Raw genomic sequence first — 18115 nt, forward strand, 5'->3', positions numbered from 1 at the left:
CAGCAAAAATCAACCTGACAACGAGCTGTAGACAGTCGTATGTTCATCATATCAGCATTTCACCACAGTTTCAGTGTCTATATGTAGAATCTGTCTCAGACGTGAAGAGAATAACCACAACAGGTGAAGGCACTTCATCATATTTATTGATAATCATCAAAGTCAAACTCCTTGTGAACGGACAGGTCAGGCAGGAGCCGCCACGCACAACTACAGTAGCCCACAACAGCCAAACCAAACTCCAGCTCTGGAGAGAGTTACTTTCCACCACTGTCCTTTATTTAAAGTACAACAGCAGAAGAATAATGTTCTTAATAATCTGATCATCACGAGTCTGATGTTTCATTATTCTTTAAATATAAATACACAGTTTGCTCTGGTTGCAGCTGCTGTCCTTCAAAGGGGAACTTTGACACCCGGACCTTATTTATAGGTGTAATTATGCTCATATACTCACACAGACAATTGTAGTGCAGCTCCGAGTCCTTCGCACGTTATTCAGATCCAGCCGATCGTGACCGCAGCGCACCGGGGCCACGGCAACGGAGCTTCTACATACGAGTTATCTGCCGCGAAACTCGCTCATTTCACCAACATTTTGTCATGAATGGCCAGTGTTATCATCATGTCAGCTCAGCTACCTTGTTGTCGTCAACCCTGTTCTCCTTTATTTCTCCTGCGTAATAGCTTCAGTCTGTGGTCTGTATTCTACACAAGCCATTACTATAAAGTACAGATATCCAAATTCGCCAAGTTATTTACTTATAAAGCAAACAAATTCATGGAAAATAGACCCTTTATGCATGTATAGACTACGTACTCAATCGGACGTTGGCCGCTCGGTCCTGCTGGCTTTGGCTGGGTCTTCCAATTTACTTTCGGGCCACGGAAAAAAGTCTCTACCACAACCCGGTTTATCATCGCCGAGAAATCCTCCAGAGTAGTCAGACATATATTTATGGAGACATCAATACGTGTATACCCTGGTCTCAAGTCCCACTCTGAGCAGCAAATACATTCCTCTTCTGTTGCCATCGGTCAGCAGTGTCCACAAGAGCACCAGCAGTTAGCAGTAGGGCTGCCACAAACGATTATTTTGATAGTCGACTAATCACCGACTATTTTTTCGATTAGTCGACTAATCGGATCATACGTAAATTGAATGTATAACATACAGTTTATCGCACCAGCATGCAGCTGCTCTTATATAACAATCATTAGCTTTCAGCTTGAAGTGTTTAAGGTATATGCTAACTAAAGATTAAGACAACTAAGATGATAGTTCATTAAACCTTTAATGAAATATGCTTGTAGCAACAAACAATTGTAGCATAAAGTGCAAACAGCTGAGTAAACGGATAAGGCACTGGCTGACCTAAGGAATTATTGAGGTTTTGGTCTCACTGACTCAAATATACAGGGATGCAAACGGGTCAGGATGAAAAAATATAGATGGACATAGTTCTCAGAAGGCCAACATTTCTATATTAACAATGCTTTTAAAAAAAAAAAGAAAGAAAAAAAGTTCCTTTGTAATATTTAAATTTTTGGGGATACTGAATTTTAGGTCTTCATTGAATGTTAGCCATAATTATTACTATTAAAATAAACTGAATAAATAAAGACATGGGGTGTTTCATTCGGTGTGTTATGGACATATATATATATAATGTATTAGTTTCACTTGTTGAATTGAATTAGTGACATAGGCCTTAATAAACTCTCCCATGACATTCTGCACCTGTACATCAGAAACAACAGGAGTGATAGGTACAGTAGGATATGCAATAATTAACTACTGCATACATCTTGACAGCTCTACTTTACACTGTTGATTTGTATAATCCCAACAGACATGTCCAGTGATTTTCAGCTCTCTGTGCTTACATGTGTCTGTTCTGATGATACAAGTCAGCTCCTGAAATGTGTGTTTCTCTTCTATAAAACACATTCTACATCACGGAGGCGACGTCTCTCCACTGAGGCTTCCTTCACTTTGAAACGGGGCAGAGCTCCGTGGGAAACACCTGCCTGACACAGCAACGTAGGGAACCGTGCACGTCCGCGGCGCACAGCTCCACGGACATGCACGGGGGGAAAAAACGCCGTTTTGTTAACGTTTAACGTTTACAGCTATCAATATAAGTAAGTTAGCTCTCTGTTTACGCTAATGTTAGCAGCTAACTAGCCAGTTAGCTTAACGAGACGCCGGTCCCTCTTCATCGTCGTTGTCAGCCACAACGTGCTTCCTTTTCAGGAGCTCGTGCATCGCGCTTGTGCTGCCGTAGTTCTGTGTTGCAGATATTGCATCGCACACTTTTCTCTTTTGTTTTCTAAAAATGCTCCCACACTTTTGAGCTCCGTTGCCGCCGGGTAGCCCTGATACCAGAGAGCCCGTCTGGTATAACTTCAGGTGACACCACGGCTGACCCAGATTACCACTACTGCGCATGTGTGTCAAGGACAGAAAGGCAGACGCGGCAGTGGAAGGTGCCGCAGCAGAGAGAGAAAACAAAGTTTAAAAAAAAAAAAAACAACGCGTCGAAATTAGTTGTCGACGATTTTAATAGTCGACTAATAGTGGCAGCCCTAGTTAGCAGCTATTCGTGGACGAGCAGCGGTTTCTTGTTCTTGGGCCAGCTGTTCGGCTCGCTGCCTCCGCGTCCTCCTTTCATGGAGCTCCTCGTCAGTGTATTCTGGCTCAAAACGGTACGGACACCCATCAGACTCAAAGTCGTCGTCCGACACCTCTACATCAGATAAATATTCTGCCATGTTGCACAGAAATAGCCGACCAAAACAAAGTGAAACAGCTGAGTTTTTGCGGCGCATGTCTATGACGTCATCAAAAGTTTGTTTGGAAAAAATCCCAGACGACAACAAGGTAGCTGAGCTGACATGATGATAACACTGGCCATTCATGACAAAATGTTGGTGAACTGAGCGAGTTTCGCGGCAGATAACTCGTATGTAGAAGCTCCGTTGCCGTGGCCCCGGTGCGCTGCGGTCACGATCGGCTGGATCTGAATAACGTGCGAAGGACTCGGAGCTGCACTACAATTGTCTGTGTGAGTATACGAGCATAATTACACCTATAAATAAGGTCCGGGTGTCAAAGTTCCCCTTTGAAGGACAGCAGCTGCAACCAGAGCAAACTGTGTATTTATATTTAAAGAATAATGAAACATCAGACTCGTGATGATCAGATTATTAAGAACATTATTCTTCTGCTGTTGTACTTTAAATAAAGGACAGTGGTGGAAAGTAACTCTCTCCAGAGCTGGAGTTTGGTTTGGCTGTTGTGGGCTACTGTAGTTGTGCGTGGCGGCTCCTGCCTGACCTGTCCGTTCACAAGGAGTTTGACTTTGATGATTATCAATAAATATGATGAAGTGCCTTCACCTGTTGTGGTTATTCTCTTCACGTCTGAGACAGATTCTACATATAGACACTGAAACTGTGGTGAAATGCTGATATGATGAACATACGACTGTCTACAGCTCGTTGTCAGGTTGATTTTTGCTGAGAAACGTGCGTGTCGCAGTAAAAATAGGTGAGAATCTGAAAGTCTAGATGAAGCACGACTCACGCAGCCAGTGTGGTCGGTCTAACGTGTTAATGTGGGCGCTGAAATGAAAGGAGAGAGGTCAGCATCCTGTGTGTCCAGCCTGTAAGCGATTCAGGTCATTGCTGACCATTGGCCATTGCTGACTTGATAAAAGCCCTGCATGTTTGGCTTTGAGTTACTTGACTGAGCTTTTACATCATCATTCACCAGTTCACAGCCTGAGATCCTCTGAAAAAGCTCTGTTAGATATTCCCAGGTCAAGTTGAAGACCGAGGGTGACAGAGGTTTTGCTGTCAGGGCTCCGACCCTGTGAAATAGTTTACCTGAAGAATTCACTGCCGGCTTTAAACCACATCTCAAAAACTGACCTCTGCCGTGTTTGTTCTCATCTGTGACTCACTTGATTTTATTTGTCGACTGCTGACTGTATTTTATATTGAATGTTTTCTTTAGTTGCTCTTCGGTGTGCAGCACTTTGTAAGGGTTGTTTTGAAAAGTGGTATTTAAATAAAGTTATTATTATTATAACTCATATAAAAGACAATGATCTCTCAGGTCAACAGGAAGCTGTAGCATGTAAGAGGTCAGAGGTCACACAGCTGGAGTGTCGGTGTGAAACAAACACAGCACAGAAATAATGTCAGACTTCATTTTTATTGAAGAAGCTCACACAGACTCAGTTTACGCTCTACAGCCTCTGATTGGTCGGAGGGCTCTCTGGTTTTCTGTTGGTCTAGGAGCTGATCACTTGTCCGTTCTCGTCCACTTCCTGCACGATGGTCACCACCCGCCTGGTGGTGGTGGTGGTGGTTTTGGTGGTGTTGCTGTAGGACCACAGGGCAGAGAAGTTAATTGAATGTCTTTGTGTTTCTTTTCTGCCTGATGAGACTTAAACTGATGCTTTTATTATTATAAAGATAAAGCAGATGAGTCACGTTCAGAAAGTCCTTTTACATCCAGAAACATGAAGCAGCATTTTATTTCACAGCTCCAGAAGCTGATCTCATCACACTTTGTTCTCTGACACAAACACGTTTCTTCATTGTGAGGAACTAAGGACGTCCCATCAGCCTCAGCTGGACTGTCTGTTTACGGCCTGTTAGCATGCTAACATGCTAACGTCCCTTCTGCAACGCAGATATGTTTCCTACATGTAGATCTCATAGATGAACTTTGTATTATTCTGTTGGTTGTCTGAGTTCATTAAACAGAGTTATGAGAATATTTCAGCTTGTAGTTTCATGTTAACTGGTATGAAGAGTCACAGTGTGTTTGTGAATAAGTCAAAACAAATATTCTCTATGTATCAACAAGCATCACAATTATTGTCCTCATTCATATACTGTAAAAACACTTGAATATATTTGAGGCTCCAGATCAGTTTGTTACCAGTGTTTGACTCCTTCCATATATTCACATGTATATTTAATAAAAGATGTGATATTTTCAGTATATGTGAATGTTTGCTTGTTCTGTGGCGGTGGTTAACATTGTACCTGCTAAACATCAGCATGTTGTCGCTGTGAGCATGTTAGCATGCTGCTGTTAGCATGTAGCTCACAGTACAGCCTCACAGAGCTGCTAGCGTGGCTGCAGACTGCACACGTTTCAACCCGTGTTTCTCTTTTTCTGCTCCAGTTTCCAGCACAAAGTGGTGAAGACGTGATAATCGTGTCAGAATGATGAAGCGGGTGTGATCACAGATGGTTTGTGAGTGTTTGTCCACTTTACACAACATGTATGAACGAGTGGTTGAACTGTTCGGTCCACTCACGTCTCAAGGTTTCCGTCCAGCAGCCTCCTGTACTCGGCGATCTCCAGCTCCAGTCTGGTCTTGATGTCCAGCAGTTCTGAGTACAGGACCCTCTGGTTCTCCAGGTTGGCCCTCAGCATGGCCAGCTGCTCCTCCAGAGACACCACCTGCCCCTGGTAACCTGCCAGCATGGTGGCGTAGCGGCTCTTGGTCTCAGCCAGAGTCCCCTCCAGAGCTCCTCTCTGCTCAGGAGAAAGACGGAGGACGGTCAGGTCAGCGCTGTTCAACAGTGACGCTCACTGCGACTTCACAGTAAAAAACTCAAATGCTTCATGTTCACATTCATATGGAGGCTCAGTTCTGCCAGAAAAGACATGGATCAGAACATTTATTGAGCCAGTGTTTCATCACCTCGCTGACTGCAGCCTGCAGCTGGATCTCCAGACTCTGGTAAGTGCGTCTGATCTCTGTGATGGAAGACCTGGACGTCTCCAGGGACTCAGTTCTCACTGCCACCTCTTTGTTCAGCTCGGCCGACTGTGGAGCACAAGTATCAATAATGTCATTGATCACACATCAGGATATTAACCGTCAGTCTCAAAGAATAAAACTGCAAACACCATAAAAAATGTTTAACACTTCAAAATCAGAAGGAATAAAGTAAAAGGAGACAAAGTGGTTTTAGTGTGAGTGTAGTGGCAGCTGGTTCTGGACAGCAGGGGGCAGCAGTCACCACGTTCAGAGCACAGAACAGGACTTTTGGTCTCACCTTGGCCTGGAACCAGGACTCCAGTTCTTTGCGGTTCTTGTTGGCAACGGTCTCGTAGTGTTCTCTGATTCCAGCCATGACGGCGGACAGGTCCTGCTGAGGAGCGGCGTCCACTTCCACGTTCACCTGGCCTCCCATCTGGGCCCTGAGAGCCAGCAGGTCCTGCAGGAAAAGCCCGGTTACACTTGTGTCTTTCTATCTTTTCATTTCTTTTGCTCTCTGGGTCGTGTTGCTCTCACCTCCTCGTGGTTCTTCTTGAGGTGGAACAGCTCCTCCTTCAGACTCTCCACCTGCAGCTCCAGGTCGGATCTTCCCAGAGTCAGCTCGTCCAGGACCCTCCTCAGCCCAGCGATGTCGGCCTCCACCGACTGACGCATGGTCAGCTCGTTCTCGTACCTGAAAAACACCACCGTGAGTTCAGGAAACTCACCTGAGTGTTGGAGCGAAGAGACTGGAACAAAGTGCTTACAGAAAGACCAATGTAATCAGATTACTTTAGTCTCGCACTCACTTGACTCTGAAGTCATCGGTGGCCAGCTTGGCGTTGTCGATGGAGAGGATGAGGGCGGCGTTTCCACGAGTAGCAACTCTGATCTGAGCAGGAAGGAAGAGAAACACTGTGAGAACGAGTCGACTGAAACATGTTCAACAGAGTCAGTGGAGCTCTGCTGCCACCAGGTGGAGCTCTGCTGCCACCAGGTGGAGCTCTGCTGCCACCAGGTGGAGCTCTGCTGCCACCAGGTGGAGCTCTGCTGCCACCAGGTGGAGCTCTGCTGCCACGAAGTGGAGCTCTGCTGCCACCAGGTGGAGCCCTGTTCACACCAGGTGAGCTCTGCTGCCACCAGGTGGAGCTCTGCTGCCACGAAGTGGAGCTCTGCTGCCACCAGGTGGAGCCCTGTTCACACCAGGTGGAGCTCTGCTGCCACCAGGTGGAGCTCTGCTGCCACGAAGTGGAGCTCTGCTGCCACCAGGTGGAGCCCTGTTCACACCAGGTGAGCTCTGCTGCCACCAGGTGGAGCTCTGCTGCCACCAGGTGAGCTCTGCTGCCACCAGGTGAGCTCTGCTGCCACCAGGTGGAGCTCTGCTGCCACCAGGTGGCCAAAACAAATCCTTTATTTTTATTGTTGTGTTCCAGTTTCATATTTCTATCAGCTGAACATGTTTCAGCAGGTAGAATGATTCAGGTTCAGCTGATTTTAATTCATAAATGTAAATGTTGACTTTAAAACTCAAAAACTTCAAATAAACTGAAAAATAAACTTTAAAAGTCAATAAAAAGTTACATATTAAGGAGTCAAATTTAACTTTGATGAAACAAAATGTTGTGAAACTTCAGTCTGTTTTCAGTTTGTGTGGTGACATCATCACCCTCAGGTGTTGTTACCTGTCCACATCACACTCAGGTCTCTGTACTGTAAACTCAGCTGTTGAGCTGCTCATCGCTCAGTGTTGTAAAGTGAAATGAACCTTTAAACCTTTGATGCTGCCTGCAGAGCTCTGCTGCCTGACAGACTGAATTCAGGGTAAAGTCAGTGTGAACTGGTCTCACCTGGTCCTGCATGTCGTTGATACGGACGCTGAAGCGATGGAAGTCGTGAGCCTCAGGTGCAGTCTTGGATTCCAGGAACTGTCTGATCTTCAGCTCCAGGTCGCCGTTGGCCTTCTCCAGGCTGCGCACCTTCTCCAGGTAGGAGGCCAGGCGTTCGTTCAGGCTCTGCATGGTGGCCTTCTCGCTGGCAGAGACGTCGATGGCGTCGGACAGGTTGAAGCCACCACCAGCTCCGGCGGCGGAGGAGGTGAAGGAGGCCTTGGAGACTCGGACTCCGGACCCTCCGGCTCCTCCGTACACGCTGCCGGCTCCGGAGCTGCCGACCCGGCGGGAGGAGGAGGACATGGAGGGGCCCATCATGATGGAGCTCCTCATGGGGGAGGAGGTGTAGCTGCTGCGGGTGGAGAAGGAGGTCATGGCTGAGGGTCGGCTGGTCGTCGGCTCTGAGCGGAGAGTGAAGAGCTGCTGGGACGTCGCCTCCTTTTATGCCTCAGAGTGAGATGGGGGGGAGGGGGCTGGTCAGTCAGGTCAGGATACCAAACATGCCGGGGGAGTGGCAGCGTGGCCCCGGGGCCCGGAGAGCAAACCGGTCTGAGCTGAGGAGGTGAGGTCCAGCAGGTCTGGTGGGTCCATCACGGGAGGCTCCGGGGCCTCGGGCTGGTTTCTGAGAGGGGCCCTGCAGCTGTTTGTGCAGCCTGATGATCCGGTCCTGAGTCCACATGGGGCCCCAAGGACCGAACATCCAGGCAGAGTTCAGACACGATTTTAAACTGAAGCAAAGTTCACTTCATCTTTTCTGTCACACAGTGTGTGTGTGTGTGTGTGTGTGTGTGTGTGTGTGTGTGTGTGTGTCAGTGTGCAGATGTATTTAAATAAGTGTATACTTGTTTTTATCACTCTGTGTTGTTTCATGACGAATCATCATGTCAGTGCTGTAAACAACACTGAAACGTGTTGAAGGTGGAAACTGTCTGAAAAACGTAGCTGAACGTGTTTTTTTCTTTGTTCCTGAACCTCTGGATCGTTTTGTGAGCGCAGGTCGATCTTGTTACAGGAACGTTTGTTTACCGTGAAGAATTCAAACTTTATTTTAAGAAGACTGTAAAGACAGAAGTGATGTTTGAGTCAATAATTACAGAAGGTTTCCTTCACTGATCAAATGTACGTAGTGTACTTAAGTAAAACGCTGAGGTCTTATTCTTTACTCAGTGTTCTGCATCTTTATACTTCCACTACATTTGTTCGATAGCTTTAGTTACTAGTTACTTTACAGATTACATGCTGCATCACAGTTTTAAATTAATTTATTTTCGTGGGTATGCTGAGGATTATTTCATGTGCCTGATGTACAGGATGTTCAGTGACTGCTAGTCCAGAACCATCAGGACTTGTGACAAGAGAGATCCTGTGAATGAGCTCGACCCACCCGTCTCTGAGGCCTCGCTGCCTCGTCAGAGCTCGACATAGAAACGTGATTCAAAGTTTAGAAGAGTCATCAGAGTTGAGACTTCACCGGCCTCAGTGCTCACGACGAAAACTCCAGCACTTTTCAGTCTGTCACAGTTTATGTTTCAGGATTTTTTCTGTTGATATTTTATAACAGGTCGTCACTCGAGTGGAAAATCATCTGAAAAATGTATTTTAATCTTGATTAAAGTGCAGTGTAGTATGAAACTCTGTGCTGGCTGCAGGCACGTCACTATCACAGCACACAGAGTCTGTACGACAACAAAACCTCAAACTCCCTCATCAGCTCCCGTGTGAATATGAGCCTACAGAGCAGAACAGAACTTATCATCTTTCACCCTATGAAGATAAAATCTACATCGACGCGTTCAGCGACGTCTCCTGTCACTCAGGGTATAAAACACGTGGCAGTAGCAGCTCTACCACCAGATGTTTGAGATGTTCCCATCAGAAATAACAGAAAATAACTGAAATGAGCTCAAACCCAGTTTAAATGGGTCATCAGAACTGAGACTTCTCCGGCCTCAGAGGTCATTTTGAGAGCGTGAGCAGTTTACGAGCAGTCACAGCTGATGTTTCAGCATGTTTCAGATTTTATAACGGGCGTGTCTCGCTCCACAGACTCAGTGAAACCTGCTGTCAGTGAACAGCTGATGGATCAACGAACAGGAATGGAGCCTCACCTGACCGACCTGTTCCTGGTCCGGTTCCTGTCCCTCTGGGCAGCTGGACCTTAAACGCCTCACAGCTCTCAGGTCAGTGCACAGAGACTGAAGAGTCACAGTGAGGCATGTGTTCACAACAGGAGAGAAACGAAGAACAGCTGAAATAACAATAAGTCTAACTTTATTCACGCAGCACCTCACAACAGAACCGGGTTGGACTGTGGAGAAGTTAAAACAAAAGTCTGCTGAATAATTTACAGCTTCTGTCTTTCAAACCAAACATCTTCTGTGTGACCACACGCTAAAATAACAATAATAATAACGTCAAACATCTGAGTATTAATGGATCATTAACTGTTTAATGAAGAAGTTCTGTCGTTAACAGAACAGAACCTCAACCTCTGAGCTCACTGCAGCAAAGCACTGAAGAAACTCACATCAGAACTTCACTCAACTCTTCGGTCCAGTCAAACCGGCTCGTTAGCCTGCGAGTCCTGCGATCAGCACAGTGAGACGTGTCTCAAACAGTGAATAACAGAAGAAAGTGAGCGAAGGCTCGTTCATCGGGACAGAACCAGAACCACACCGTCAGCTGTTCACACACAAATCAGCTCAGACAAACACAAGACAAAGAACCAGGACAGGTTCTGAGAAGAACCGTGTTCACTGGGTTCACTTCAGGAAAAATCCTTTTCTTAAGAGATTTCTGTGAGATTTAAAGGTGATTCTGCAGCAGATGGTTCTGATGGGTTCTGACAGGTTCTGACTGTTGAACCAGTCACACAACTGTAACTACATGAAGCTGACAGTACTGCAGTACTTTCACCACATGAAGCTGACAGTACTGCAGTAGTTTGTATATGTGTAATATCTACGTTGGTCACAGAGGCAGAAATGTAGTTTCACAATAACGGCTTTAAAACTGTTCTTCTCTGTTGTCCTGCGTCACGTGCTTGTAGTGAACTGTTTATCTGTAGGACCAGACGGTTCAGGACCAGACTGTTCAGAACCAGACGGTTCAGGACCGGACTGTTCAGGACCAGACGGTTCAGAACCAGACGGTTCAGGACCGGACTGTTCAGGACCAGACGGTTCAGGACCAGACGGTTCAGGACCAGACTGTTCAGAACCAGACTGTTCAGGACCAGACGGTTCAGGACCAGACTGTTCAGAACCAGACGGTTCAGGACCGGACTGTTCAGGACCAGACGGTTCAGGACCAGACGGTTCAGGACCAGACTGTTCAGAACCAGACTGTTCAGGACCAGACGGTTCAGGACCAGACGGTTCAGAACCAGACGGTTCAGGACCGGACTGTTCAGGACCAGACTGTTCAGGACCAGACGGTTCAGGACCAGACTGCTGCTTGGAGAGGTGGATCATTGACTTGCGGCCTGAAGCAAATGTCTGTTCAAGCTTTAATTCTAATGAAACGTTGAATTACATGAAATGTTATATTTCAATAACATATTTTCAGTAATGATTTAAAACTGGATCATTTGCCAACAAACTGAAGGTGACTGGAGTCTTTCTGCGTGGACACATTTTGTGAACAGCTCTTTGTCTCCATCTGTTGGTGAAAAGTTCCCTGGCTTTTATTTTGACGGTAGGAGGAAGTGTCCAACAGGAAGTCCCTTCACACAAACCTGTTGCTGCTGTTTCTGTCTGAGCTGTCAAAGGTTCACTTGTAGTCTGAGTTTCTCTGGAAGTTAATTTTCATCAAAAGCATTTTTACTACTTTATGAACTGATTTAATTTTGGTTACTTGTTAGAATAGTTGTTGTTGTTTATGTGCTGCAGCTCTGGAAAGTGATCAGATCAAAGTTTGTATGATCTCATTTGTTATTCATGTCCATCTACGTTTCATCATCTTTCACTTTGTGCAGCACGTGGTCATCTCCAGCAGTATGTTAACACCCCTGTGGATAAAGTGGTACGAGCTGCTGCTGTCATGAAGCTCGTGTATTTGTTTTGAAGGCCAGTGAAAGAAACAGGCCTCAGGTTTTACACGCAGCTGTTTGCTGTATGTTTATCTGTTGCTATGTGAGATTAATGACTATGATTTAAGTGTAATCTCACAGCTGACAGATTGTGTTGCTCACTCATAGTAATGTTGTTGAGCTAACGCTAAAGGTATCAACATAATGATCCGTCTTAATAATCATAAGCCGATAGCAAAGTGTAGGTCCGTATCAAGGCCAGCAGAAGATGTTTGGTGATCAGTCAATTGTTCTGCTGCCGTCTGACGACAGATACAGAAGTATCAGCTGCTGTAGAGCCGCAGCTTTCTTCAGCTCATCCTCAGCACTGCACCACGGAGGAAACCTCAACATCGATCAACACACACTTTTCTGCAAATCTTGGGGTGTTTTATTTGTTTTTGGCACAATGCACATACGAGTCATACAGTGAGTGAACAGTTTCACATTATCATAGGAACAGTTCATCCATCAGTAAAGTCCCGTCACCATCTCCTCCCTCCATGCTGATGAAAGTCAGGTGAAGTCTCCAGAAGCTCTGAGATCCCAAACTGATTTCAGAAGATATTATTTAAACCCTCGACATGCAGCCGAGCTCGAGCACGCTAACACGCTAACACTGTTAGCTCAACTCACAGTGAAGATTTCAGGGTGTGAATGTGGTCTCCTCAGATCAGTTTGTGATCTCAGGGCTTCCCCTTCTTGGGGAGACATCTGATGGTTTTTTGGTGAAGTCTCGTAGTCCACAGAACATTTCTGGAGCTTCACAGTAAAACAGAGTTGCAGCGTTCTGCTGAACACCTGAAGCAGCTGGAGATGATTCAAACATCAGATGTCTCCATGCAGCTCGTCTGCTGCGATCACAGAGATCACAACCTGACCTGAGGAGATGATGTTTGACCTTTCATTAACATGAAGTCTTCACTGGAGCTGCTCAGATAAAACTGTTCATGTTCACCTCATCTGAAGCGGGTGGATGAGCTCCACCGGGTGGAAATAACGAGCTGCATGGAGCCACTTCATGTTTTCATTGTTTTTAGCTTCCTGTGAATTTTTCTTGGAAATGTATAAAAACACCAGAGTAGATTTCGTTCCTCTGATTCTGTTTAATGACCAAAAACCAAAACATCAAGACAAGTTCTGTATGTGAAAAGCTACATGGCAATAAACTGATTTCCATTTCTTATTGAATTAATAATGATAATAATAATAATGATAATGATACTAATAATAATAATAATAATAATAATAATAATAATAATAGTATTTTCACCAGAATAAAATAAACACACACACACAGACGTGTTTCAGTTCATCAGATTTTATTGGTGTTGTTCTGAGAACGGTTGACAGCGCGTTGACAGATGTTAGTTGTCTCACTGAGTCTAACTGGACTCAGTGTCCTCTCCCTCGATGATCTCTTTGGTGATGATCAGCACTTTACTGGTTGTGGATGAGGAAGTCCTGCAGGAAAACACACAAACCGTCTGTTAGCTTTCATTACGCTCATAAAGAAGCTAACAAAGTTTCTGACAGTGTTTGTCAAGCGGCACCCTGTGAGTAATTCAAATTAGTGTTTCATGAATTATTGTCGCTCAAACACACACACACACACGCACACACACACACACACACACACACACACACACACACACACACACACATTTCTATATTTAAACTCTGTTTCCTTTGATACTTTTAATAACTCCCAGTCTGGACTGGTCGACTCACATGAACTCTCCGTCCATCAGCCTTCTGTACTCAGCGATCTCCATCTCCAGCCTGGTCTTGGTGTCCAGCAGCATCTGGTACTCCTGGCTCTGACGCTCCAGGTCGAGTCTCAGCTGAGACAGCTGGTCCTCCAGCATGGACACCTGCCTCTGGTAACCTGCTAGCATGCTAGCATAGCGGCTCTGTGTGTCGGCGAGGGTTCCTTCCAGAGATGCTTTCTGAAGAGGAGAAGAAACAGTGTGAGGAGGTTTACAGACTGTTGATTCACATGAAAACAGATTAAGACGTGTTTTAAACCCACCATGCTGAGCTGTGCCTGGAGTTCAATCTCTAGACTCTGCAGCGAGCGTTTGACCTCTGTGACCTCGGAGCGCGACAGCTGAAGAGTCTCTGTGCTGGAAGCAACCTCCTTGTTGAGCGCTTCAGACTACAAAACAACAAAGAAACAAGAAAATGTCCGTTTGTTTGAAATCAACACATATGCTGATGACACTCTGCTGTTCCTCACTTTTAAGTCCAACGCTGGACTGTTTTTATTGCTCACTGCACTTAGAAGAAATTATTTGACGTAGTGAGTCACAACTCTGGTAAATCATGATTTTGACTTGAAAAGTCAAACATTATACGTATTTTTTATTCTTTTTCATTGTCTTGTGTAACGGGGTAAACAATCTCAGTCTGCACTTCCACTGAAGCCACTAGATTCTGCAAGAAAACCCCATGATTGTATTGAAGTGAACTGGGAAACACAACTTTTCTCTGCAAAGACAATGTCAGATGAATGTAGTGGAAGTCAATCAAACTTCTTGTGTTTCTCGGTTATGATTTATAAGATTATTGCGTTATTACAAAGACATCATGGGGATTGTGTCACTCACCTTGGACTGGAACCAGGACTCCAGTTCTTTGCGGTTCTTGTTGGCAACGGTCTCGTAGTGTTCTCTGATTCCAGCCATGACGGCGGACAGGTCCTGCTGAGGAGCGGCGTCCACCTCCACGTTCACCTGACCTCCCATCTGGGACCTCAGAGCCAGCAGGTCCTGCAGGAAAACATTTCAGATGAGAAGAGAAATTTATCAATAAATATGATGACAAGTCATTTTTTTTCTTTTTCTCAGATTTTGAGTTGAATTCAACTGGTTTACAGACGGTCCAGTCTCACTCTGGCGCTGGGATCGGCCCATTTTTGGGACTTTATGTAAACTTAATGAGTAATCAAATCAAAAAGTAATGGAGTAACTGCCAACGTGAAAGTCCTCACTGTGAAAAATGCATTTGAGTTTTGACTTTTTATTCATTTGTTTGTATTTCGAAAGTCAGAACTCAAATCCATTCTTCACAGTCGCCCTCGTCCGCTTCTGTACAACTCAAATTCAAGACACTGAAGACATTCAACACCTTGATGTTGACCGGACTGTCTGCACGCTGTGACTCTGATTTACCAACACTTGATTGAAAAGCTGCCAAACCAAGATATTTTTTTGGTGTTTCAACCAAATGAGAGTCATTTAAGTTGATTTCTGGATTGTTTTTCTCTTAAATAAATGTAAAGATTCCCCAAACTTCTTCAATAAACTACAGCTAATAAATATGTACAATGAATGTCATTGATTGAAACATTTTATAAAAGCTAAATTTAAGTTTGCAAGTTGGTGCCCACCTCCTCGTGGTTCCTCTTGAGGCAGATGAGTTCCTCCCTCAGAGATTCGATCTGCATCTCCAGGTCAGATCTGTTCAGAGTCAGCTCGTCCAGGACCCTCTTCAGCCCGGCGATGTCGGCCTCCACCGACTGACGCATGGCCAGCTCGTTCTCGTACCTGCACACGGCGTCAGGGACGATCAAAGTGAGTTGATATTGTGACATTTATCAGGATAGTTTGAATGTTGAGCTTCATGTGAACATTCAGTGGTGGTATACTCACTTGACCTTGAAGTCGTCGGCAGCCAGCTTGGCGTTATCGATTGCCAGGTAGAGAGAGCCGTTTGTACGGGTGGCAAATTGGATCTGAAACGCAACAGAAGTTCAGATTTAGGCTGGATGTGTTTTATTTTCTAAATGTACTGAGACAAAAGAAAATGTTAAAGTAAGACTTGGAGCAGCAGACACACGGGCGTGGCTGCACATTTTGGATTGATCCTGAGTGAGCGTGGAGAGGGTTAACACAGCTCCATGAGGCAGCTGCACCACTTATGCAAAACTATTCAAATATAAGTCAAACTTCGCCTCTTTGTCTCACGGACTTCTGTTCTTCCACATCATGCAAATGAAGCGTGTGTGTCCTCTGTGTGTTCAGGGTGTGGCTGCACCTGTTTCCCTCTGCAGGAAGCAGCCAATCACGTCTCTCTGCCTCGCTGCCTGTACACCTGAGTGTACCCGTGACAGTGAGGACGAAGCTTTTGTGCTAAAGTTTTTTCATTTCCAAACATAAAGGACACTCTGTCTTCTCACTGTCTTCAGTTTCAGGCAGCATTCTTGTCTTTACTGTATGTCGTCACCTGATCTCACACCTGTCCTCTCTTTTGTCTCTCTGACCTCATCACAGACAGAACCACATTACAGAATCAGAACCTGGACTCACCTGGTCCTGCATGTCGCTGATGACCACCTTGAATGCGGCAAAGTCGTGTCCCTCAGGTTGGGTCTTCTTCTCCAGGAACTGCCTGATCTTCAGCTCCAGCTCGGCGTTTGCCGCCTCCAGCTTGCGCACCTTCTCCAGGTAGGCAGCCAGACGGTCGTTCAGGTTCTGCATGGCTGCTTTCTTGCTGCCGGAGATGTCGCTGGTGTTGTCCACGGCGTCGGCCAGGTTGAAGCCAGCGCCGCCAGCAGAGAACCCTGCACCGGCTGAGGAGAAGCTTCTGGGAGCGCTCATGGCAGAGATGCGGACCCCAGAGCCTCCGGCGCCTCCATACACGCTGGGGGCCCTCATGCTGCCAAGACGGCTTCCGGTGGAAAAGGTGGAGCGAGAGTAGGACATGGTGGAGGAGTCTGCCTGCTCTGGATGGAGAGGAGAGAATGAAGCAGAGGTCCGACCCAGCTCCTTTTATGCTGGATGAAAGTGAGGGAGGGGTTGAGGGTCTGGGCCTCGCTGCAAGCCTCGGGCGAGAGCATGTGACCACCTGACGAATCACAGCAGGAATGTAAAATCTACGCCTGTTGCACAATGACATAACATCTAAACCCTCTGTCTGTTTGTTCTGCTATCAGAAAATGTCTCCCAGGTGACTCAATCATCCTGTTCTTCAGGTGAGTCTGCCCCCCGGCGATCAGATCGACTGTTCGTCAATCAGCTTCAGATTTGGCTCATTTTAAATAAAAAGACCCTCGACCTTCCCCCTCACATGCACCTGGATTCCTCTGCATGTTCCAACCTGTCAGTTGTTTCTGAGTTGTGTTATCATGCTGGTCCACACACACACACACACACACACACGCACACACACACACACACACACACACACACACGCAGACACACACACACACACACCCCTGTCTTCTTTTATTGTGCAAGCAAACAATGAAATCCTTTGTACCGGCTCTGCAGTCGGGCTCTGTTTGCTGTCTCAGAGCTGGTTTGGTCACAAATGTTTGGTGGCAAAGGAGGAAAAAACGTATGTACAATTTCATATATTACAAAAACATGAACGAGAGGTAGAAGCACATAAATCATAACATGAACACATTAGTTTTGTTGGTAGTCGGATCCTTTGGGACGGGTTAAACAGATGAGGTTGTGACTGTACACACAGAACAATGTAACAACACGTGACTGTGTGATTATAAATATCAGACATACACTGTATGATGAGACACTGTCATGATGAGACGTGTGAAGGACAAGTGTGGAATAAAAGTGTAAATGTGACTGTACGCTGCAGCGTCAGATTTCTCTTCAGTGTTACACCTCATTCACATTTTCCTCCAACGTCACGCTCAGGCAGCGCTGAGATGATATGATGCTGCTGTGTTCCAGGCTGTAAATCATATAAATGCACATAGTCTGACAAATTGTTATAATTATACAGGCAGGTCGGACGTATTTTAAGATAAAACATATTTGATAACTCGATTTCATCCTGTGTGTTTCACTTCCAGCGTTAGACGAACGTCTCCAAGATGTTTCATGTTTTATAATGGTGTTACGTTAAAACAGTAACGTTAGCTAGTGTGTGTTGAATGCTAATGTTAGCTGTTATCAAACCTGTTGTTTTACCTTGAAATATGGTCCAGTGTCTGTCCAGATTAAACGTTCTGTTGTCTTAAAGTTGCTAATCAATCAGTAAACAGTGAGTGTGATGTCAGAGGAAAATGGCCGCCATGTGAATACAGTCTATCCGAGGACGTTACATTAAACCTGGACACAGTGTTGGAGGCGTTTCACAGAAAACTCAACTTCCCTGACTCAGATCTGTTGTGTTGTGCGGCCCACAGATTTTTACAGAGGCGTCTTTCACAATGTTAACTTCTGGGAACAAGTCTTTTTGGGCCGCAGTGCATCAGTTGATGATGTAATTACACAGTTTGGCAACTACGAAAGTTGGCTTCAAAGCCTGGAGCTCCTCCTGGGGGGTTGGGTCTATCTATCCATGGAAGCTCAAACCAGGAACAACAGACCCAAACACACAGTACAGCTGAG

At 45.6% G+C, this 18115-nt stretch overlaps 2 protein-coding genes across 2 annotated transcripts; both read right to left on the minus strand.

Moving 5' to 3' along the window:
- Positions 1 to 4203: 4203 nt before the first annotated feature.
- LOC311268523 (uncharacterized protein) lies at positions 4204 to 16487 on the minus strand. The gene is made up of 17 exons (XM_084372201.1): positions 16061 to 16487; positions 15404 to 15486; positions 15142 to 15298; positions 14360 to 14521; positions 13783 to 13908; positions 13482 to 13699; positions 13146 to 13214; positions 10752 to 11100; positions 9790 to 9876; positions 8177 to 8348; positions 6766 to 7242; positions 6602 to 6707; positions 6330 to 6486; positions 6091 to 6252; positions 5733 to 5858; positions 5343 to 5563; positions 4204 to 4392 (listed from the first exon to the last, which is right to left on the minus strand). The coding sequence occupies exons 1-17, from the start codon at positions 16454 to 16456 to the stop codon at positions 4302 to 4304; spliced, it is 3159 nt and encodes a 1052-aa protein (XP_084228327.1). The 5' UTR covers positions 16457 to 16487; the 3' UTR covers positions 4204 to 4301.
- On the minus strand, positions 7496 to 8091 carry LOC311268748 (keratin, type I cytoskeletal 50 kDa-like). Its single transcript, XM_084372555.1, has one exon. It carries the CDS (start codon positions 8054 to 8056, stop codon positions 7511 to 7513), a length of 546 nt encoding a protein of 181 aa, XP_084228681.1. The 5' UTR covers positions 8057 to 8091; the 3' UTR covers positions 7496 to 7510.
- Positions 16488 to 18115: the final 1628 nt, after the last annotated feature.

Source organism: Pagrus pagrus, assembly GCF_965226575.1.
Source record: "Pagrus pagrus genome assembly, chromosome: 13".
Classification (NCBI taxonomy): Eukaryota; Metazoa; Chordata; class Actinopteri; order Spariformes; family Sparidae; genus Pagrus; species Pagrus pagrus.

Bases quoted from the DNA above. Each gene is read 5' to 3' on its own strand.
- LOC311268523 (XM_084372201.1), bottom strand. From the start codon at position 16,456: ATGTCCTACTCTCGCTCCACCTTTTCCACCGGAAGCCGTCTTGGCAGC. The intron at 14,522-15,141 runs GTGGGCACCAAC...GTTTTCCTGCAG, and splicing joins TCAAGAGGAACCACGAGGAG to GACCTGCTGGCTCTGAGGTC. The intron at 13,909-14,359 runs GTGAGTGACACA...GTTGTTTTGTAG, and splicing joins AGTCCTGGTTCCAGTCCAAG to TCTGAAGCGCTCAACAAGGA.
- LOC311268748 (XM_084372555.1), bottom strand. From the start codon at position 8,056: ATGACCTCCTTCTCCACCCGCAGCAGCTACACCTCCTCCCCCATGAGG.